The 16,182-nt window shown below is 39.2% G+C and overlaps 2 protein-coding genes across 2 annotated transcripts in view; one reads left to right on the forward strand and one right to left on the reverse strand.

Moving 5' to 3' along the window:
• The window catches only part of AGPS (alkylglycerone phosphate synthase), a 124,927-nt gene extending 117,683 nt beyond the window's left edge, over positions 1–7,244 (forward strand). The window contains exon 20 of the mRNA XM_019654018.1: positions 1,619–7,244. Within this exon, the coding sequence (XP_019509563.1) occupies positions 1,619–1,740 (122 nt within the window). The 3' untranslated portion in view covers positions 1,741–7,244. The remainder of the gene's footprint in view (positions 1–1,618) is intronic.
• A 5,559-nt stretch (positions 7,245–12,803) lies between these two features.
• On the reverse strand, positions 12,804–15,671 carry IFT70B (intraflagellar transport 70B). Its single transcript, XM_019654010.1, has one exon. It carries the CDS (start codon positions 15,423–15,425, stop codon positions 13,428–13,430), a length of 1,998 nt encoding a protein of 665 aa, XP_019509555.1. The 5' UTR covers positions 15,426–15,671; the 3' UTR covers positions 12,804–13,427.
• Positions 15,672–16,182: the final 511 nt, after the last annotated feature.

The raw sequence follows: 16,182 nt of genomic DNA on the forward strand, positions 1-16,182 counted from the left end.
GAAGCAAATCTAGAAATAACAGATTTGTAACTTCTTTAAAGTTCTTAACATCATAGGCTATTAGAGGTGAAAAGAGTTTATACATGTTAATCCCTGTGCAGATGAGAAAACAGGCTGCAGCATTGTGGCGAGTTGTCCCTTAGGGAGATAGGAGGAGAACTTGGTAGAACATCTTTTAGGTGGTAGAGAGTACACGGATAGGAATTTGTACTGTTCGGCTTCTCGTTTTAGAGCTCTTATTTACACAGAATTTTTCTTTTCTGAATTTAAGATTTTTTTCTGCTGTACCTCATTTTTTCTCATTTTAAGACTAACAGTGCTTGTTTTTTTACTTCTAGAAGCTAAACGGAAAGATTTTGCTTTCTCAGGATAACATGCTATTTGATATTTTAATGACAATTTGATGGTTTCCTGGAGAACTGGACACAAAAGATGTTGAATTGAGCTTGAAATGGTATTTAAGGTTTCCAAAAGGCAGATGCTGTGGTGTATCACTGCAGCCTGATAAATGGAAGTGCGTGTTAGAATGACAGGCTGAGCACTTCAATGAAAGAAGGTTTCCCATTTCTGTTGGGCAATTAAATCACTGTTGATGACTTTGGATCATTAATGAACATTTGTGGAAAATGACCATTTGAATTCAATTATTACACTAATATGTTTGAAAAGCTCTAACCACAGATAATCTTGTTTGTAAATTAAAAGATTTATCCATTTCACTATAGATAAGTCAGCATATTGCTTTGCTTTTTAATGCCAAAGCTGACATTTTAGAAATCTTTTACAGATTAACTACATATCCTTTCTATAAGAAAGGATATGTTTTTCATTAAGTGCCTTTTAAAATATAATTTATGCTGCTAACCATTACATTACTTCATTATTCTCAGAAAAAATTAGCAAGACCTAGAACAAAGAAGAGGAACATTATACAGTGTATAACGGCAGGAGATTAAGTTTAAGATGGATTAGGTATTTGATTTATTTAGTGCCTAAAAGAATCTCTAATTCTGGAAAAACAATAGGAAGAAAGCAACCATTATTTGAAAACATGCAAATTTACTTAAAAGTAATATGAAAAGAAAATGCAAATGGAAAACTTCATAACCAGAATTTTTTCTTAAACCCAAGGTTCAGATTTTCTTAAACTTTTTAAGCTTTTGTTCGCTTTAAAATTTTTTATGGATATGTGTCTCACTTTTGCTATAGTATACCCAGCAAATTCACCTGGATAGGATGCTTTTCTTGAGTTAACTTATTTTCTCTGAAACTGGGGCTGTTTTGGTAGTTAAGACAGGACATGGGTTCTTTTGAAATGCATGTTTTTCTCATTTTGTTATTTGTAAAATGGGCCATCATCTCAGTCCAAGCTTTCTTCATCTCCATTTCATAGTTTACAGAAAAAGGAGACGCTGTGGAGCACAGGCTTCCCGTGGGAATACATTGGGCTTAATGAGCTTGATAGTCTGGTGGGCTCAATAAATCAAATAAAGCAAAACATTTCTCATTTTTGAATAAAAGCATTTATCACACAGTGTTTGTTCATTCGTGGTCACAAGATTGATTGGTTCCCAGCATCAGAGTGTATATTGAAGCATTTTTGATTTTGTTTTTCCAGTGGGCAAGTTACGGAAGCAATGGCTAAAGGAAAGTATCTCTGATGTCGGCTTCGGGATGCTGAAGTCTGTCAAGGAATACGTGGACCCCAATAACATCTTTGGAAACAGAAACCTTTTATAAATACATTACTTTGTTACAAAAAAATGTTACTTTTTTTTTTTTAAAGTCTTCAACTATGGTTATACCAGTAATCACATATATATCATGGACTGTATTTTGGCTATATTGTTTCATTCTGTAGTTTGTTTTGTTACTACATTTACCGATTGACAGATGGTATTCCTAAATCTCTCTCATTGTAGGTGCATCAGTTTTCAGCCAACTGGTTGTCATTTCAAATTTTCGTCAGGCAGCGCAGGCTGCCAGTTGTTTCAGAGAAGGATGCTGCCAGCTGTTTTGTATTGATGCTTCCTCTTGGGAACAAAAGCAGATTTTGGTGTCATCTATTGCTTATCTAGTCTCTTTTCTAAAGAACATTTCTGGGAAGCAGATATCTAGGGAAGGATTCCACTGGGGAGTGATACACACGCGTGGCTTTTTAAGAGTGCACTCTTGTGTGAGTAGGCATTGAGGGAGGCTACTCATGAAGCAATGGAGGCAACCTGTTATTTAGGATGCTTTTAGTTCTGTAAGGTACTTGGCCTACCTTTGCTTTTAAAATTAGCATAAAGTTATGTAACTTTAAATCATCAATATACAAATTATCTGTTACGGGACACTATTTTGTTCTCCATGTTTCTGTTTCTACTGAAATGTGAGTTGTATTTGTATCACTGAGGTAACCTATTGTTATATCGTAGTTCATTCATAATACGTTTCATAAGAAAAGCTGACTTATCACTCATTGTATGTGAAGAACAGGTTTACCATGAAATGAAAGCCTTTATTCAAGCACAGAATCTTAATGTTTCTGATTTCACATTCTTGTTGCTGAGATGCCGAAGAAGCTGCAACAGGAGAGAAGAAGGAAGACTCCTTACACTTAATGTCTTCAGTTCCAAGACTTGTTTGGCTAAAGAAACACAGTCATCAATCAGCTGTTGAATTTGAAGGCCTCAATAATAAAAATCTTTTTTTAAAAATTAACCCAAAATTAAAAATTTTCATATAAAAGTAAAGTTTCAATTAGTTTTTAATAATGGTTTAATGCCTTTTTTTGAATTACTGGTTTAACGTAAACTTTTTAAAAAACTGATGTCTTACTGCACACAGCATTATCTAAAGTGTGAAATATCATATTTCTTAATAGGGAGAACATTAATCACATTTAGCAAACATTTTTACATTCAAACCTGGATATTAAAATAAGTGAAATGATTACTTTGAATCACTGTCTGTCAAGATTCACATTTTGAGATGGATTCTTTTCTTAATGCAATACCTAACTTTTGATAATTTTTTAAAATTAATATTTGATCAGATAATGTAAGTCAAAATGCAGATGTTCCTGTAAAAGGACACACTGTCTGTCTCTGTAGCAACAGCCCCAGAGTATTTGGGGCAGTTTGATATGTTTTATATCTGAAGTAGCCTTAACCAAAAAAGTAAAAATTTAAAATTGACAAAATGCTATTTTTAAGACTTCAAAATGATAATTTCTAATGAATAAAATTGGCCTCAAACTAATAAACTTAAATCTGTAAGCAAATCAAAATTAAATAGTTTAACAATAAAATTAAATATTGATTATTAGAAGCTGCCTCTTCATTGGTGATTTATTTTTAATTGTAAAATTTCCAGCAGATCTTTGCTTAAAGCCCTTGCTAGTTGAAATAGTTGGATACTTGATGAGGAAATTACACTTGCCTCTAGAATTATAAAAATCTCAGCTTTATAAAATGCATCTATTCATGGAGGTAATTTCTCTAGTTGGTGATCAAAATGTAACATTTAACGTACTAATATCTCACTGGAGTTGATACATGTTTTGGGGTAATTTTTTTAAAAATAAAACTTAAAGATTCATAAGCAAATCCATTCCATTCCTTTGCATGTGGTGGTTATAACATTCTTTCCCAGGGAGTTCAGACTTCAACCTCTGAAAGCTGTATTTGATATGAGGAAACTGTAAATGTCACACCCGAAAATTGCTGTGTTCACTGTTCTACGTGAACCCTGTGGACATTAGTGATAGATGTCTTTTTTTCCTTCTCTCGTGTATTCAGGACTCCCTAACCTTGCTTTTATAGTGATGACTACATTTCGTAGTTGGAATCATTTCTACAGGGATCCTTTGGAACCCATGAACACTCATCAGTGCTGTTTCACTCTGATGTAGTAAATCAGAAAGCCTTTCCCCCGCTGCCACACGCCTGCGTCTGAGAGGTACCTCGGCATACTCTTTAGTGTCTGTGGAGAGCTGAGTTCTGGAATATGCACAGCAGTACTTAAACCTTGCCTCATAGTTCTGAAATATCTGAAAATGGCCTCATGAAGCTAAAGCCTGGAGAGCATTGTTTATGTGAGGCTTAACTCCTTTTGAATAAGTTTATTTAAAATTTTGAAAGATTGTAGCCTATTTGGTTTTCAGTACTGCAGTAACACTGACTTCTCTTGCTTCAATTAGTCGTATTTCTAATATTTGATGATGTCACATTCGGGTTGGGGTTTTAGTCAGAATGGGAACTTACTGCTAGTGAGAAACGGCATTGAATATTAAAAACTCAGTATGAACAGGCTTTATGGACCCTTAGAGTAACTGTTGCCTTAATGTTTGGTGCAATTTACAGTATATAAGTGAGTTTAGTCTTATGCTGAGTAACTTGAGCTTTTTTAGGTTAGTAAGAATTGTAAAAGCCACATGCTTATTGTGCCCAGCATTTTACCACAAAGAAAGAGGATAAAATTCTTTCCTCTTCTGAGGAATTGAGCATTCTCTTCCTAAACGCTTACATATTATAGTACTGTTACTTAAACATTATTTGTGAAGCTGGAAGCCTTCGGGTGTGCATAACTGCGTGGATGTATTTTGGAAAACAAAAGTGCAGTAAAGGATGAGCTTCCATCAGTGTGTAGACTACACCAGATACAGATGGTGGCAAGGAAACCTCTTTTTTTAGAGATTCTCTTAGTAACTGCTAAGTTCCAGTTTGCATTTTTAAACATGTCTTTCTGCATGTTGGCTCCAGAGATTTTTCTTTGTTATATTCTTTTATAACTACAGCTCCTTAACCATAGCTGATCAGAGAAGCCCTATAGTCCCAAACTAAAGCGTGTAACCTCGGGTGTTCAAATGGGGCTGGGCTTGCTGAGCATCTATTCTATATAATGTAGAACACAAACAGTTATTTATTTTGGACTGGTTCACAAACTGTATATGCTGGTGCTTGAGGCAGCCAAAGCGAAATGCTGTGGAAAGAATATCTACATTTTAGGAAACACCAGGACAGGAGTTAAGGATAACTTTAATAACTTTTTGTTTACCACTTACTAGCAACTTTGATTTTAATTAGGGCTTAGCCTATGATGGGCGAAAAGCCGAAGATAACAAGTGCCAGTGTAGGATTGAAAATCTAGAATTGCTTTTGGCTTTGTAAGTTATGAAAGCTTGGCTTTGCTCAAGGTTTCCTGTTCCCAGATGAGCCACGTGTCGATGTATTCATTTAATTTCTATTAATTTCAATTTCCTAAGAGAGAAACAACATATATTTTGATGCTAAAATCCATACAGTGTAAAAGTTTGGTTTTTTTTAACTACTGAAGTATAGTGAGTCTGCTAGGAAGGATGTAAGTTAGCTTTCTGCTTCTTAAGCCAAACAGTGTTTGTCTTTAGTGTAAAATGTAACCATAAAAGCTACTTGTAATATCAACAGATTATAGAAACTTATGAATAAAATGGACCTTACTCTAAGAGGATTTTTTTTTCTTCAAAGGTAGTATGGAGCTGTTGGTTCTTCTTGTTTGCATGTGGGTATTTCTTTCGATTGTAGTTTTTCATCTTCATATTTTCACTGTTTTGAAAACAAAATTAATTTATATAATTTTATTAATGAAGCACAGTGAAGTGCAACCTAACTATAACTGAATCCCTTTGGATTTATAGCTGAGTATATTAACTAGGTTTTATCACTAATTATTTTTTAAATCAACGTTATATTCCTAGATCTTTAGTCTCCTGTGAACCTGAAGCATTCCCATTTGAACCTTGGAAGACCCTCAAAGAATGAGCACTCTTGTGCTCTTCTAAACACAACAATTCCTTAACAAACGTGAGTAAGGACCACTGATATATAGAACACTCATGCCAAAGAACCATCACAGAATTAAGTAACTTTAGTTCTGTGACCATGAAAAGATTTCTTTTCTGGTTCTCAAAGATTTTTTTTTTCCCCCACAAGGAAGAAAAATAATACATTAAATATCTTTAATAACATTTTTTAGAGACTTTGAACTTTCAAATATAAGAGAGAGAGAGAAGGGAAAAAAAGGTTTTAGTGTGGATTTCTAAGCAGCATATACTCGTATACATGTTTTTAAGGCATCTTATTGTTGGCAGTGTTTCCATGAACAACATGAGCATCCTTTGAAAATGTTGTCTAACCCTTAAAGTAATCTTGTTCACATGTCCAAAGGACATGAAATGCTTGTACTGGTATACACGTTTCTAGAAATAATTATCTTTTTAGCTACTTAAAGAATATCCCCAAAAGATCACAGTGCCTTGTTGGATTTTTTTTTTCATGAAATAGCCATTCTTTAAAATGAGTGGGAGAGGATAAGTCTTCAAAGACGGCTTGTTCAGCAGGTCAAGGCTATCCCTCTTCAAGAACATATCAGGAATTAAGTAGTTGTATGTAGAAACAGAATCCTTTCCGCAGTGTTGGTTTGGATCACCTATTCTAGCATATTTAACCTGTATTCCCGCATACATCTATTCAGCCGATGGGATTTCTATGTACTTTCATTCTTACATTTTCATTCCTACTGTCCCAACTTAGTAGCCTAAGGCGTGGCTCGGTGGGTGTGGCATCCTCAGCCCCTGAGACACCCACTTCGTGCTTCTGGATGTTTGCTCACACAGCTCCCTTAGGGACAGAGCTTGTGGGAGGGGTTTCTATTCCTTACGTTGTTAGTCCTTTTTTGTGTGATGGTGCCTTCAGAATAATGAATATTTCTGTTCCTGGACAAGGATAAATCTTATGAGAAATATGTGTAGGTTCTATTTCTTTATTTTTGTCCTTTTTTGCTAAGCCTGTGAAATTCTTTGGCTCTGATACAACTTGACTTGAATAATATCTTATCCTGAGTCTTCCTCCAAGGCAGTACCTACTCCTGTCAGTACTGTAGGAATCTTTTGGGAACTACATGTGGGTAAGCACTTGTATGGAAGCCATTATACTGCTGTAACTAATGCATACAAACAATTCTTCTCTTTACATTCATAGTCTAAAAAGTGGGTATGTAGTGGGAAGGAAAATTGCTGAGAGATTCCAGCCTCGCTTTGTCAATTCAGACTGAGCCATACTGTTTTCTACAAGGGCTCAACACGTAGTCTCTCTGTTGTGCTTTCGGTGTATGTATGGTTCCTTCAATTGCTTTTCCTAGACTGTACTGTTCTATAAGTAACTGCCTATGTGTGAGTTTTAAGATGTGCTGGGAAAAAAAATAAAACAATACCAAAACAACTCATTGGTACGGGAATTGTTGCTTATTTCACGTTGATTAACTTTGACCTCTGTTGACATCCTGCCATCCTCAGAGAGTGAAGGGGATACAGTCTGTACCCATGGGTGGCCTCTCTAGTAGAGAAGGACCTGTGCACAGATGCTCACGGGTCCTTGCCTGTGGCTCCCACACTGGAAGGGAGGTTGTAGCTATCCGGGCTCTGGAATGACTGAGAATTAGACCCATTGAACCCAGTTTTATTTGATACATTTCAATAAGCACCTGCCACACTATGATTTTAACTCGCTATTTTAGATAAAGCAGTTTTCTACCTGGCTTGTTTAAGCTCACACTGAGTGAACCTTAGAAATCATCTCATCTTATTTTATCCCAAACATAAAATTGCTGTCTAACCTCCCCCATCCTCCAGGCCAAACATAACCAGTCTTCCTGAACATGTGTTGTGACCAAATGGGAATCTATTGCCCTTCCACGAAGCCTTTTCCAACTTCTGAAATTTTCAGGTATTAAGAGGTTTTTGCTTCTTAGACAGAAATCTGTGTTCCTCTTTACCCATTAATGTAATGTCAGTCTTCTGCAGTCATAAAGAATTGTCCGGTTGCTCTACAGAAGGGCAGCTCTTCAAGTATTTAAAGACAGTCCATGTTTTCCCAGATTTTCCCTGTCAACTTTTGCTCCTGTCACTTATAGACCCCCTCATCATCCTAATCTCCGTATGTGCCCATTTGATCAAGTGGAGGTATCTAGGTCTGAATGTTCCAGAGTAGTACCAATGATTTCCTTATTCTAGTCACTAATAAATGCACTTTTGGTGGACATTGTGCCGTCACTTCACACTGTACTTGAATTTAACAAAGCTGGTCTTTTCTGCACGTGCTATTTTGTCCACATCTCCCTGGAGGCTGGTTTTTTTGGGGTTTTTTTTTAGCTGAGCCATCCTGCCACCTGTTGGCAGCTCAGCGGAAGCTCAGCTCAGGCCAGGAATCGAACCTGCCCTGGAGGCTGATTTTCAAAAGCCTTGTTACCCAGGGTATTTTTTGTCCCATCCAGCTTTGGTCATCAGCAGACCTGAGACACGTACTATTGGCCTGGATTCTCATCCAAGTAATGGCAGGTATCTGCAGTGCACAACAAGGGCTTGCCGAATAATGTCCATAAAAGAACATTCAGGGTTCAGGCAGCTACACTTCTGCTTGACACGCTATTGTCCACCTTATATTTTGTCCACAGGCTTTTCTCCAATGAATCAACATTTATGCCAGACAAATGTTAAACATGCAATTACGTTTACTTAATTTAACACTGTCAGCTACCAAATCCTTTAGTAAAGCTTGCTGCTCTGATTTCCTGTGTTACCCTATCAGAAAAGCAAATGAGGTCTTACTGCCATGATGGGTACTGTTGCCTGTGTTTCTCCTCAGGGGCATTTCTCTTCCATATACTTACAAACCCATTTTGTGCTACATTTTCTGATGTAATCTGCTGATTGGGCCTAGTATTGGCTGATGAACAACCTCTGAAATCCATTCTTGCATAGTCTGTCACATCCTTGGTACACATTAGAGCTAGGAAGATACTCTTTTAAAAATGACTGAAATTTGTCGCTGTGAAGATGTAAAATAACTTAGGAGGATGTGACATTCTCAAGTCTAAGAACACAGTGAAAAGAGTTCTATTCTGAAAATGTATGTGCTCCATTTTTTTCCCTTCCAATTACAAGTCACTTTCCTTATTTGGGCCTAATTTCTTATTCTGTAAGATGAAAATCTTTGAGGCTCCCTTCTCACTTGGTCTCAGTAATTCTGATTGAGTCTGTATTTTTGCTGAACACTACCCTAGAACTGATTATTGCATTAATAATGTGCTTTTAAATTCACCTCTTATTAGCCAGATACTGGTGCTGGGCACTTAACCCTAGACAAGAAGTAATGATTGTTTTCATAACAACCCTGTGAGGTGAGTATATCATCCCCTTTTTGCTGGTGAAATAGCTGAGGTTTAGTGGGGTCGAATAACACCCAGTGTTGGTAGCTGGGTAAGTGGCATTGCTGAGCTACAGAGCCAGGCCTGACTAAATCCAGTGCCTCTGCTGGCTGCTACACTGCTCTAGGCTGCATGTGCTGGGGAGTCAGTCTGATGGATACAGAATTTCTGCGTTTGAAAGTAGATTATTAGTCACTGCCCTCTGCAGAAGGGCACAAGTAAGAAAACAGAGTCTCCCAACTACAGAGGGAAACCGCAGTCTTCATCCACACACCACAGAGATACCGGGAAGCCTTTTGTCTCAGATGCTGTCTTTCTCTGTAAGTGTTTAATCTATTGATGCCTTTGTGGGTCTAATATGAAACTCATAAAAGGAAGTGGTGTATTTGATGGACTTAATTTGCATTTTTATATCTTTAATATTGTATTCATTTTAGCTGCACTTAAAAATTTAAGAATAACCTGTTACCATAAGTTATACATCCTATAGAGAGGCTGGAAATGGAAAGAACTGTTTAACTCTAAAATGTTTTAACATAACGTACAGCCAACCTAGATTCTTTAGAAAGTCACACTTCCTTAAAACTGCTAATGTAAGAATAAAGGTCGCTGAAGGATTGGAGCTCCATTAGGGCCCTCAAGAAGTCGCATATTATAGCTAGAATGAAAGTATAGGTTTAGAATCTGGTGGTTACAGTCATGGTAATTAGGTGGTTGGACAACCAAGAATCCAGAGTTACTGGCTTATCACCAAATGTGCTGTTTGACTAATACTAAGGGCATAGCTCAATAAGTGAATGCAAGAAACCCAAATGTCACTTTAATTCCAGTGGTAGGTCAACAAGGGTTAAGAGGCAGTTAGTGAATGGTGGATAGTGAGCCACAAGTCACACTATTTTAGCTAACCAGTGTGGCAGAGAATGAATCCCTTCAGGAAAGCATGAACTCCCAGATATTTCCAGACCACCAGCAGTCATTAATAAAGACAGACTAAGGAACATAAGAAAAAATTGTATTAGGAAATACTGATGTTCACTTGACATGAAAGTTTTCCTTGGTGATGTTATCCTTTTAAAATTGGATAGTTTAGATAGCCACACCCTTACCTGGACAGACTTCCAGTACTGCTAATCCTCCATATGCCAGTGGCAATGAGCCCAAGCAAGACTAATAGGGCAGAGGGGTTAGACAGTTACTCCCTACAAGCTTCCCCTTCAAACCACTTACCCTTTCTTACCTCACTTTTCCTGGTAAGCTTATTCATTTGGGCATCTACCCTATAGTCCTCTACAAACAAATCAATTGTTCTAACCTCGGGCCAAACCTATCACTGACAGTTCTTTCTGGATTCCATCTGAGGTGCTCTGAGCTCTGAGAGGCCATACCTGTATACTCCTATATCATCTCTTATGATTACAGGTGTCTCATTGCCCGATGACCCACCTTCATCCTCACAGTTTCCCAATTACCGGTTGTCTGCTTCTCATGAATGGGTCAGGGTTAGCCACTCTATACCTGACCTTCACAAATGGCCTTCGTGTGAACATCCATGCCACAGCTGAGGCCAAATTCAAAGGGACTGTCATAAAGAATATGAAGCCTCTGTCATGCCACTGATCAAAGGAGTCTGCTTGGTGGTTCTGCACAGAAAGATCAAGCACGTACTTGTTCATGCCTGAAAAAATGAAAATCATTACTTGTGTACAAACACATGCTTATTTTCTGAACACGTGTAGAGATGTGGAGGTTAACTAATATGAAATACTGAATATAATAATTGATCCATTTAAGATCTGCTCTGCAGATACTATGAAGAAATCTTAAAGGAGTAAAAGCTTTAGAAATACAGGGAAATCTTTTTTGTGAAGAAAAGTGCTTTTAGCACTGAGTACATAAAGTCCCAGGAGCATAGAACAAAGCTTTTCATCAGAACTTTAGGAATGAAAGCTTTCATTCAAACGACAAAATACGGAGACATTGTAAAGTCATTTGCCTATTAGTATCAATAAGCAGAGCTGAGTACTTTGAAGGTGAGCTTAAAAGAAGCATATCCTAAAAATAAAGGACAATAAGTGCCTAGGGAGCTAGAAAGGCCCTCACCCTTCCCTGTCTCCTCCAGTGCTCTGATGGCATGGTTCATGAGTCTTTGCTGTCACTAGGTAGCAATCTATCAATCCTGGTGGGTGCCTCTCTAGAGAGCCTGAGCAAGGAAGGGGACAAATGCCATGACTGACCTTTATTCCTTTACTCAGTGGTCGGAGCAGTCAGGATTTCCTGATGCATTACTCACCAGGAAATCCCAACTGCCCAGCGGCAAGGGGTTAAAAAACTGTTCTGAAAGCTTTTTATGTTCTGAAAAGCTAAATTACACATAGATGCAAACCACAAACACACAGCACCTGGGTAAATAAAGTGTGACTGAATAAAGGCTGGGTTATTTGCAAAAGGGAATCTGGAAAACATTTGCTTTTGGGTGGTTAACATTACTTAACTTTATGCTTTTTCTTTCTTAAGAAAAAAAAGAGGAAATGTGCAAAAAAAATGAGAATTTTAACATGCCTGTTGAAAATAAGATTTCAGTTCATTTACTTTCCAACTATTAAGGGGCTATGAAGATTGAGAGGTGCACAGAGCTACTACACAAAGCAGCAGCAACACTTTTAGTACAAAAATTGTTAAAGAATATTTCCCAGAAATAGAATTGTGCAATGGTATGTACTGAAGAGGTCATTAAACATTGATTGTCCTCCAAATATGGGGTCAAACATCAATGGTAAATGGTATCAGCTTAAGGGTAAAAATGCTAAAATTCAAGACCATTGGACTTCATAATAAGCTAAAATTGACCTGATAGACCTAATAGAATTTGAGCACCCAGGAGGTCGTGTTACAGAGGATTTATGCTGAGCACATACTTCATCTGGGTACCAATGTGGCTAAATGATTTCTCCTTGAAGGCAAAAAAAAAAAAAATCTCTTTATGGCAGGGGTTCAGTAATTTTCAGTAGGAAACTTAGATTGAGCCATAGGAAGTTGCTACTTCTGTAGGTCAAATACTTGCAAAATCAGCAATTCCATATAATTCAACCTGATACTTCTATATTTTTTTCTAAGCCAGGTCAAGTTGGGGATGACAAATTTATGGAGAGAAAAGGGGTAGGGAAACAAATAGTAAAGATCTTGTACGGTACACAAAGTAAAATGCCTAAGCAGAACGAGTGCGTTTCTCATTGGGAGGGTTGGGGTATGACACTACATTGTGAATCTACCTATGATAAGGTTTTCAAAATTGACTTTTTCATCTGTGATGTTGGTAGGAGAGAAGGTTAGTGGGGTCATGGGAATAGTGTAGACTTCTCCTTACCTGAGAGGCTACAACATGCAAACAACTCTAACATTAACATACCCTAAGCTGCAACACAAAGGTAGATTTAAGAACTGAGTTCTTGGTACCTTTACTATCAATCACTGTTAAGAGATAAATGTGAGCAAAGTGAGGAAAAACAGTAACAGTATATCTATCTTTTCATATATTCAAATTATTAACAAGTGGAACAAAAGAAAATCATGTAAAATTGTTTGACAATTGTTTATTGTCTCTACAACATAGCACCATAATTCTATTAAGGGCACAAGATTTCCCAATGAATCATGCACATAAAAAAAAATAACCTAAGTAATTTTGGTTACATAAAGCTTTACATCTATATTGAAAAACCCTGCACAAACATCCTAAACTGTATTAAAATGTATGCGTTACAAGTTAATATAATTATGAGGGTAAACTGTTAGAATAGAACATGCAATCCCTAAAATTATTATTAAAAGCCTAGAAACTCTATACATTAATCACTAAGTTCTAGGTTTAATGGTGCTAAATTGCTGGGTAATGTAGTCCTTGTGCAGGGACTCAAAATACAATAAAGCACAAATGATAAAAAAGGAGATAGAACATAGGCACTACAAGTTCTAGTAGACACAGTGTCCCTATTCAGTTCTGAGTTTTTCAGAGAGCTTCCCAGGGATCAAAATTCTTGTATTTCACTTAGTGAATATTTTATAAGCAAAAAATAAAATATAATTTTGAAGTGTACAAAGTTCAACATGTAACAATGTAAAGCAGCTGATGGCTGATACAGATAAAAGAGTACAAAACACATATATAAAGCCATTATGATAAAAGCCAATATAAGACATGACTACATATTCCATCCTATAATCTCATAAATCAAAGCTTTTAACTGTCTGGACTCATAGGTGACTGTATTCTTTCCAATATGCATTCTTTCTTCTTCCAGGGGTTGTTCAATAATGGCAGGTACGTTCCTGCCATGAAGTTCACAGTGTTCTAGAAATTGGATACATTCTTCAATAACACTATCACGAAGCATGATCGAGTGCTTTGACATGTTTTCTAACAAGGACAGGAAGCATCTTTTGGCATAATACCAGGTATCAGTTCCCAGTTTTTTATTATAGGGTTCCAAGCTTTTGATAACTCGAGAAATCCCAAACTCATAATTTCCTTTGGCACAGTAAAGTGTCCCAATCACCAAATTCACAATGCACAGATGGTAGATTTTCTTATCCGGGTCGTCAAAGGAGAGCTGCTCTTCCTCCTTCTCAATTTTCCTCATCAGCTCCTCGGCTTCTTCATTTTGACTCGTCATAATATATGAAACACAGAGGTTAGCCAGTACAATAGCACTGACATTCAGGATGTTGTCATAATGCTTCTTGACTATGGGCTCATAAAAACCGATGGCCTCTTTGTATTTGTTTTCCTGCATGAACAGAACATGAGCCACATTCAGCTTCCACACATCATGGTCATTGCAGAATTCCACAGATTTTCGGAAGATCTTTTCTACCATTGGGTAGTTTTCAAGGTTCCAGTAGATTTTCGCCTGGGCCATCAGCACAGGAATATACTTCTCCAGGATGTCATCATATTCATTCACTGCCTTTTTGACTGCTTCATCATCTCTACTGTGTCTTGCTTCCTGTATTTGTATAGTAAGTTTCCGGAGCTGCTCAGTTAGCATCCCTGCTAGCCCATCAAGCTTAATGAATGCCTCTTCAGGAGATGTTGGACAAGTGATCATGGCATCCAAGAAGTCGTAGAGATAGGGTGTGAGGAACTTATAAGTCAAATGAGCATTCTCTGCCAGGACATCTGCTGCCAGGTCAAAATACTCATACTTACAGTAGAGCAGCAACAGGTTGCCAAACGTCTCTGGGGGGAAGGGGTTCTGTTGGAGCAAAAACTGGAGCTTTTCAAACCCTTCTGTAGGCCTGGCATCCATGTTCATTAGCGCCTGGTTGTGCAGGGTCACAGGGTCTAACTCCTCCTCTGCCCTAGGTGGCATGTCAGTGAGGGTTTCCTGGGCCACCTCATAGTTTTTCAGTTGGTATTCTATGGCCGCCTTGAGGTTGAAGGCTTCCACCAGAGCAGTCTGGTGAAGGACTAAAGTGTTGCCAACACTGCGAACATCAATGCCCTCGGTGGTCATGCCCACACCTAGCTCTGGGTGCTGGCGGATGCCATGCTCAATAATGTCGGCGATATGCTTCAGCGCCGGGGCATAGCGCCGGTTGCTGTAATAAGCTAAAGCCAGGTTGTAGGAAAGGTCAGGCCGGTAGCCCGAGGTCTGTAGGGCTGCAAAGAACTTGGAACACGCGGCTTCATACTGCCCCTCCTTGTAGAGCAAACATCCCAGGTTGACCTGGCCATCGGGCTCATTCTCGCCCCCACTGCCTTCTCCCCCTTCCCCACTCAGGAGCTGCTCCACCAGGCTCCTGGCCCCAGGCAGATCGCCCTCGCTGTACTTGATAGCAGCTTGTAGGTGGAGGACCTGGCTGTGGTAGGTGGGGTTGTCCAAGAGGAGAAAGGCGACCCGGGTGGCCTCTGGATAAAGGCAGGCCTTGTATAGGGCCTGGGCCTGGTACAGGCGGTACTGCTCCAGTTCCGGGTGCAGCTGGCTCAGCTGCTCGTAGCACTCGGCCGCCAGCGCGAACTCCTGCAGGCGGTAGTAGCAGTAGCCCAGCAGCGACAGGCCGGCGCGGCTCCTGGGGCTCCGCTGGAGCTCTCCGCCCAGCAGCTGCACCGCCTCGGCGTGGCGGTTATCCCGGATGAGCCGGTACACGGCCGCGGTGAACTCCCCGTCGGGGATCTGCGTACTGCCCAGCCCCGCCATAACCGCCACGGCGGTTGAGCGTCCTAGTTACCAAGGCAATAAGCCAGCCGGAAACGGAAGACCGTAAAGAATGTTTGGGGTATTTTTTTTCTTTTCTTTTTTCTTTTTTTGCGTGCTCCCAAATTTACTTTGCAGCGGAACAATCAAACTAGGATTGGAAAGAAGTCGCTAACGCAAGGGTGTCCATATCTGTTCAGGTCCCCGAGGAGTCCAAGAGAGGGAGTCGCGTTAGTACGTGAAGCAAGAGGAAACGCCTCTAGGGAGTTCAGAGAAGGAAACTCTACTTCCCGGCACGCACTGCTTCAGTCGCGCCGCCGCTCGCTCCGTGTCGCGCTGCATGCTGGGAGGCGTAGTCTGCGGGCCGACCCTCCGCGGTCGGGAAGCGAAGCTTGGCTGGGCGTTTGTTCCTGTCCTAGTTCACCATTTCTGGCTTCCTGTTGTGTCTCTTCGGTCTCAGGTGCGGAAGGAGGAAGGTTTACGTTCTGCATTTTTGAACCTTCTACACTGTGTGCAACATACAGATGGTGTGGTTCCACGTTATTTTAGTGAAAGAAACGGGAATGGAAAAGGCGGAATGTCAATTTGGTTTTCTCCGGGAATTGGAGTAGGTTCTGTTTTCCGGCCAACCTGAGGGCACACTTTCTAAGAATAGAATAGTGCAGCGACCGGGAGTCCTTATTTCGTCGTTCCATAGATTAACAAAAGGAAAGAGTGTTTTGGATGTTTTCTGGCACTGGGAGAAGATTGGCTTTAGATC

This window comes from Hipposideros armiger, unplaced genomic scaffold (assembly GCF_001890085.2).
Source record: "Hipposideros armiger isolate ML-2016 unplaced genomic scaffold, ASM189008v1 scaffold_212, whole genome shotgun sequence".
Classification (NCBI taxonomy): Eukaryota; Metazoa; Chordata; class Mammalia; order Chiroptera; family Hipposideridae; genus Hipposideros; species Hipposideros armiger.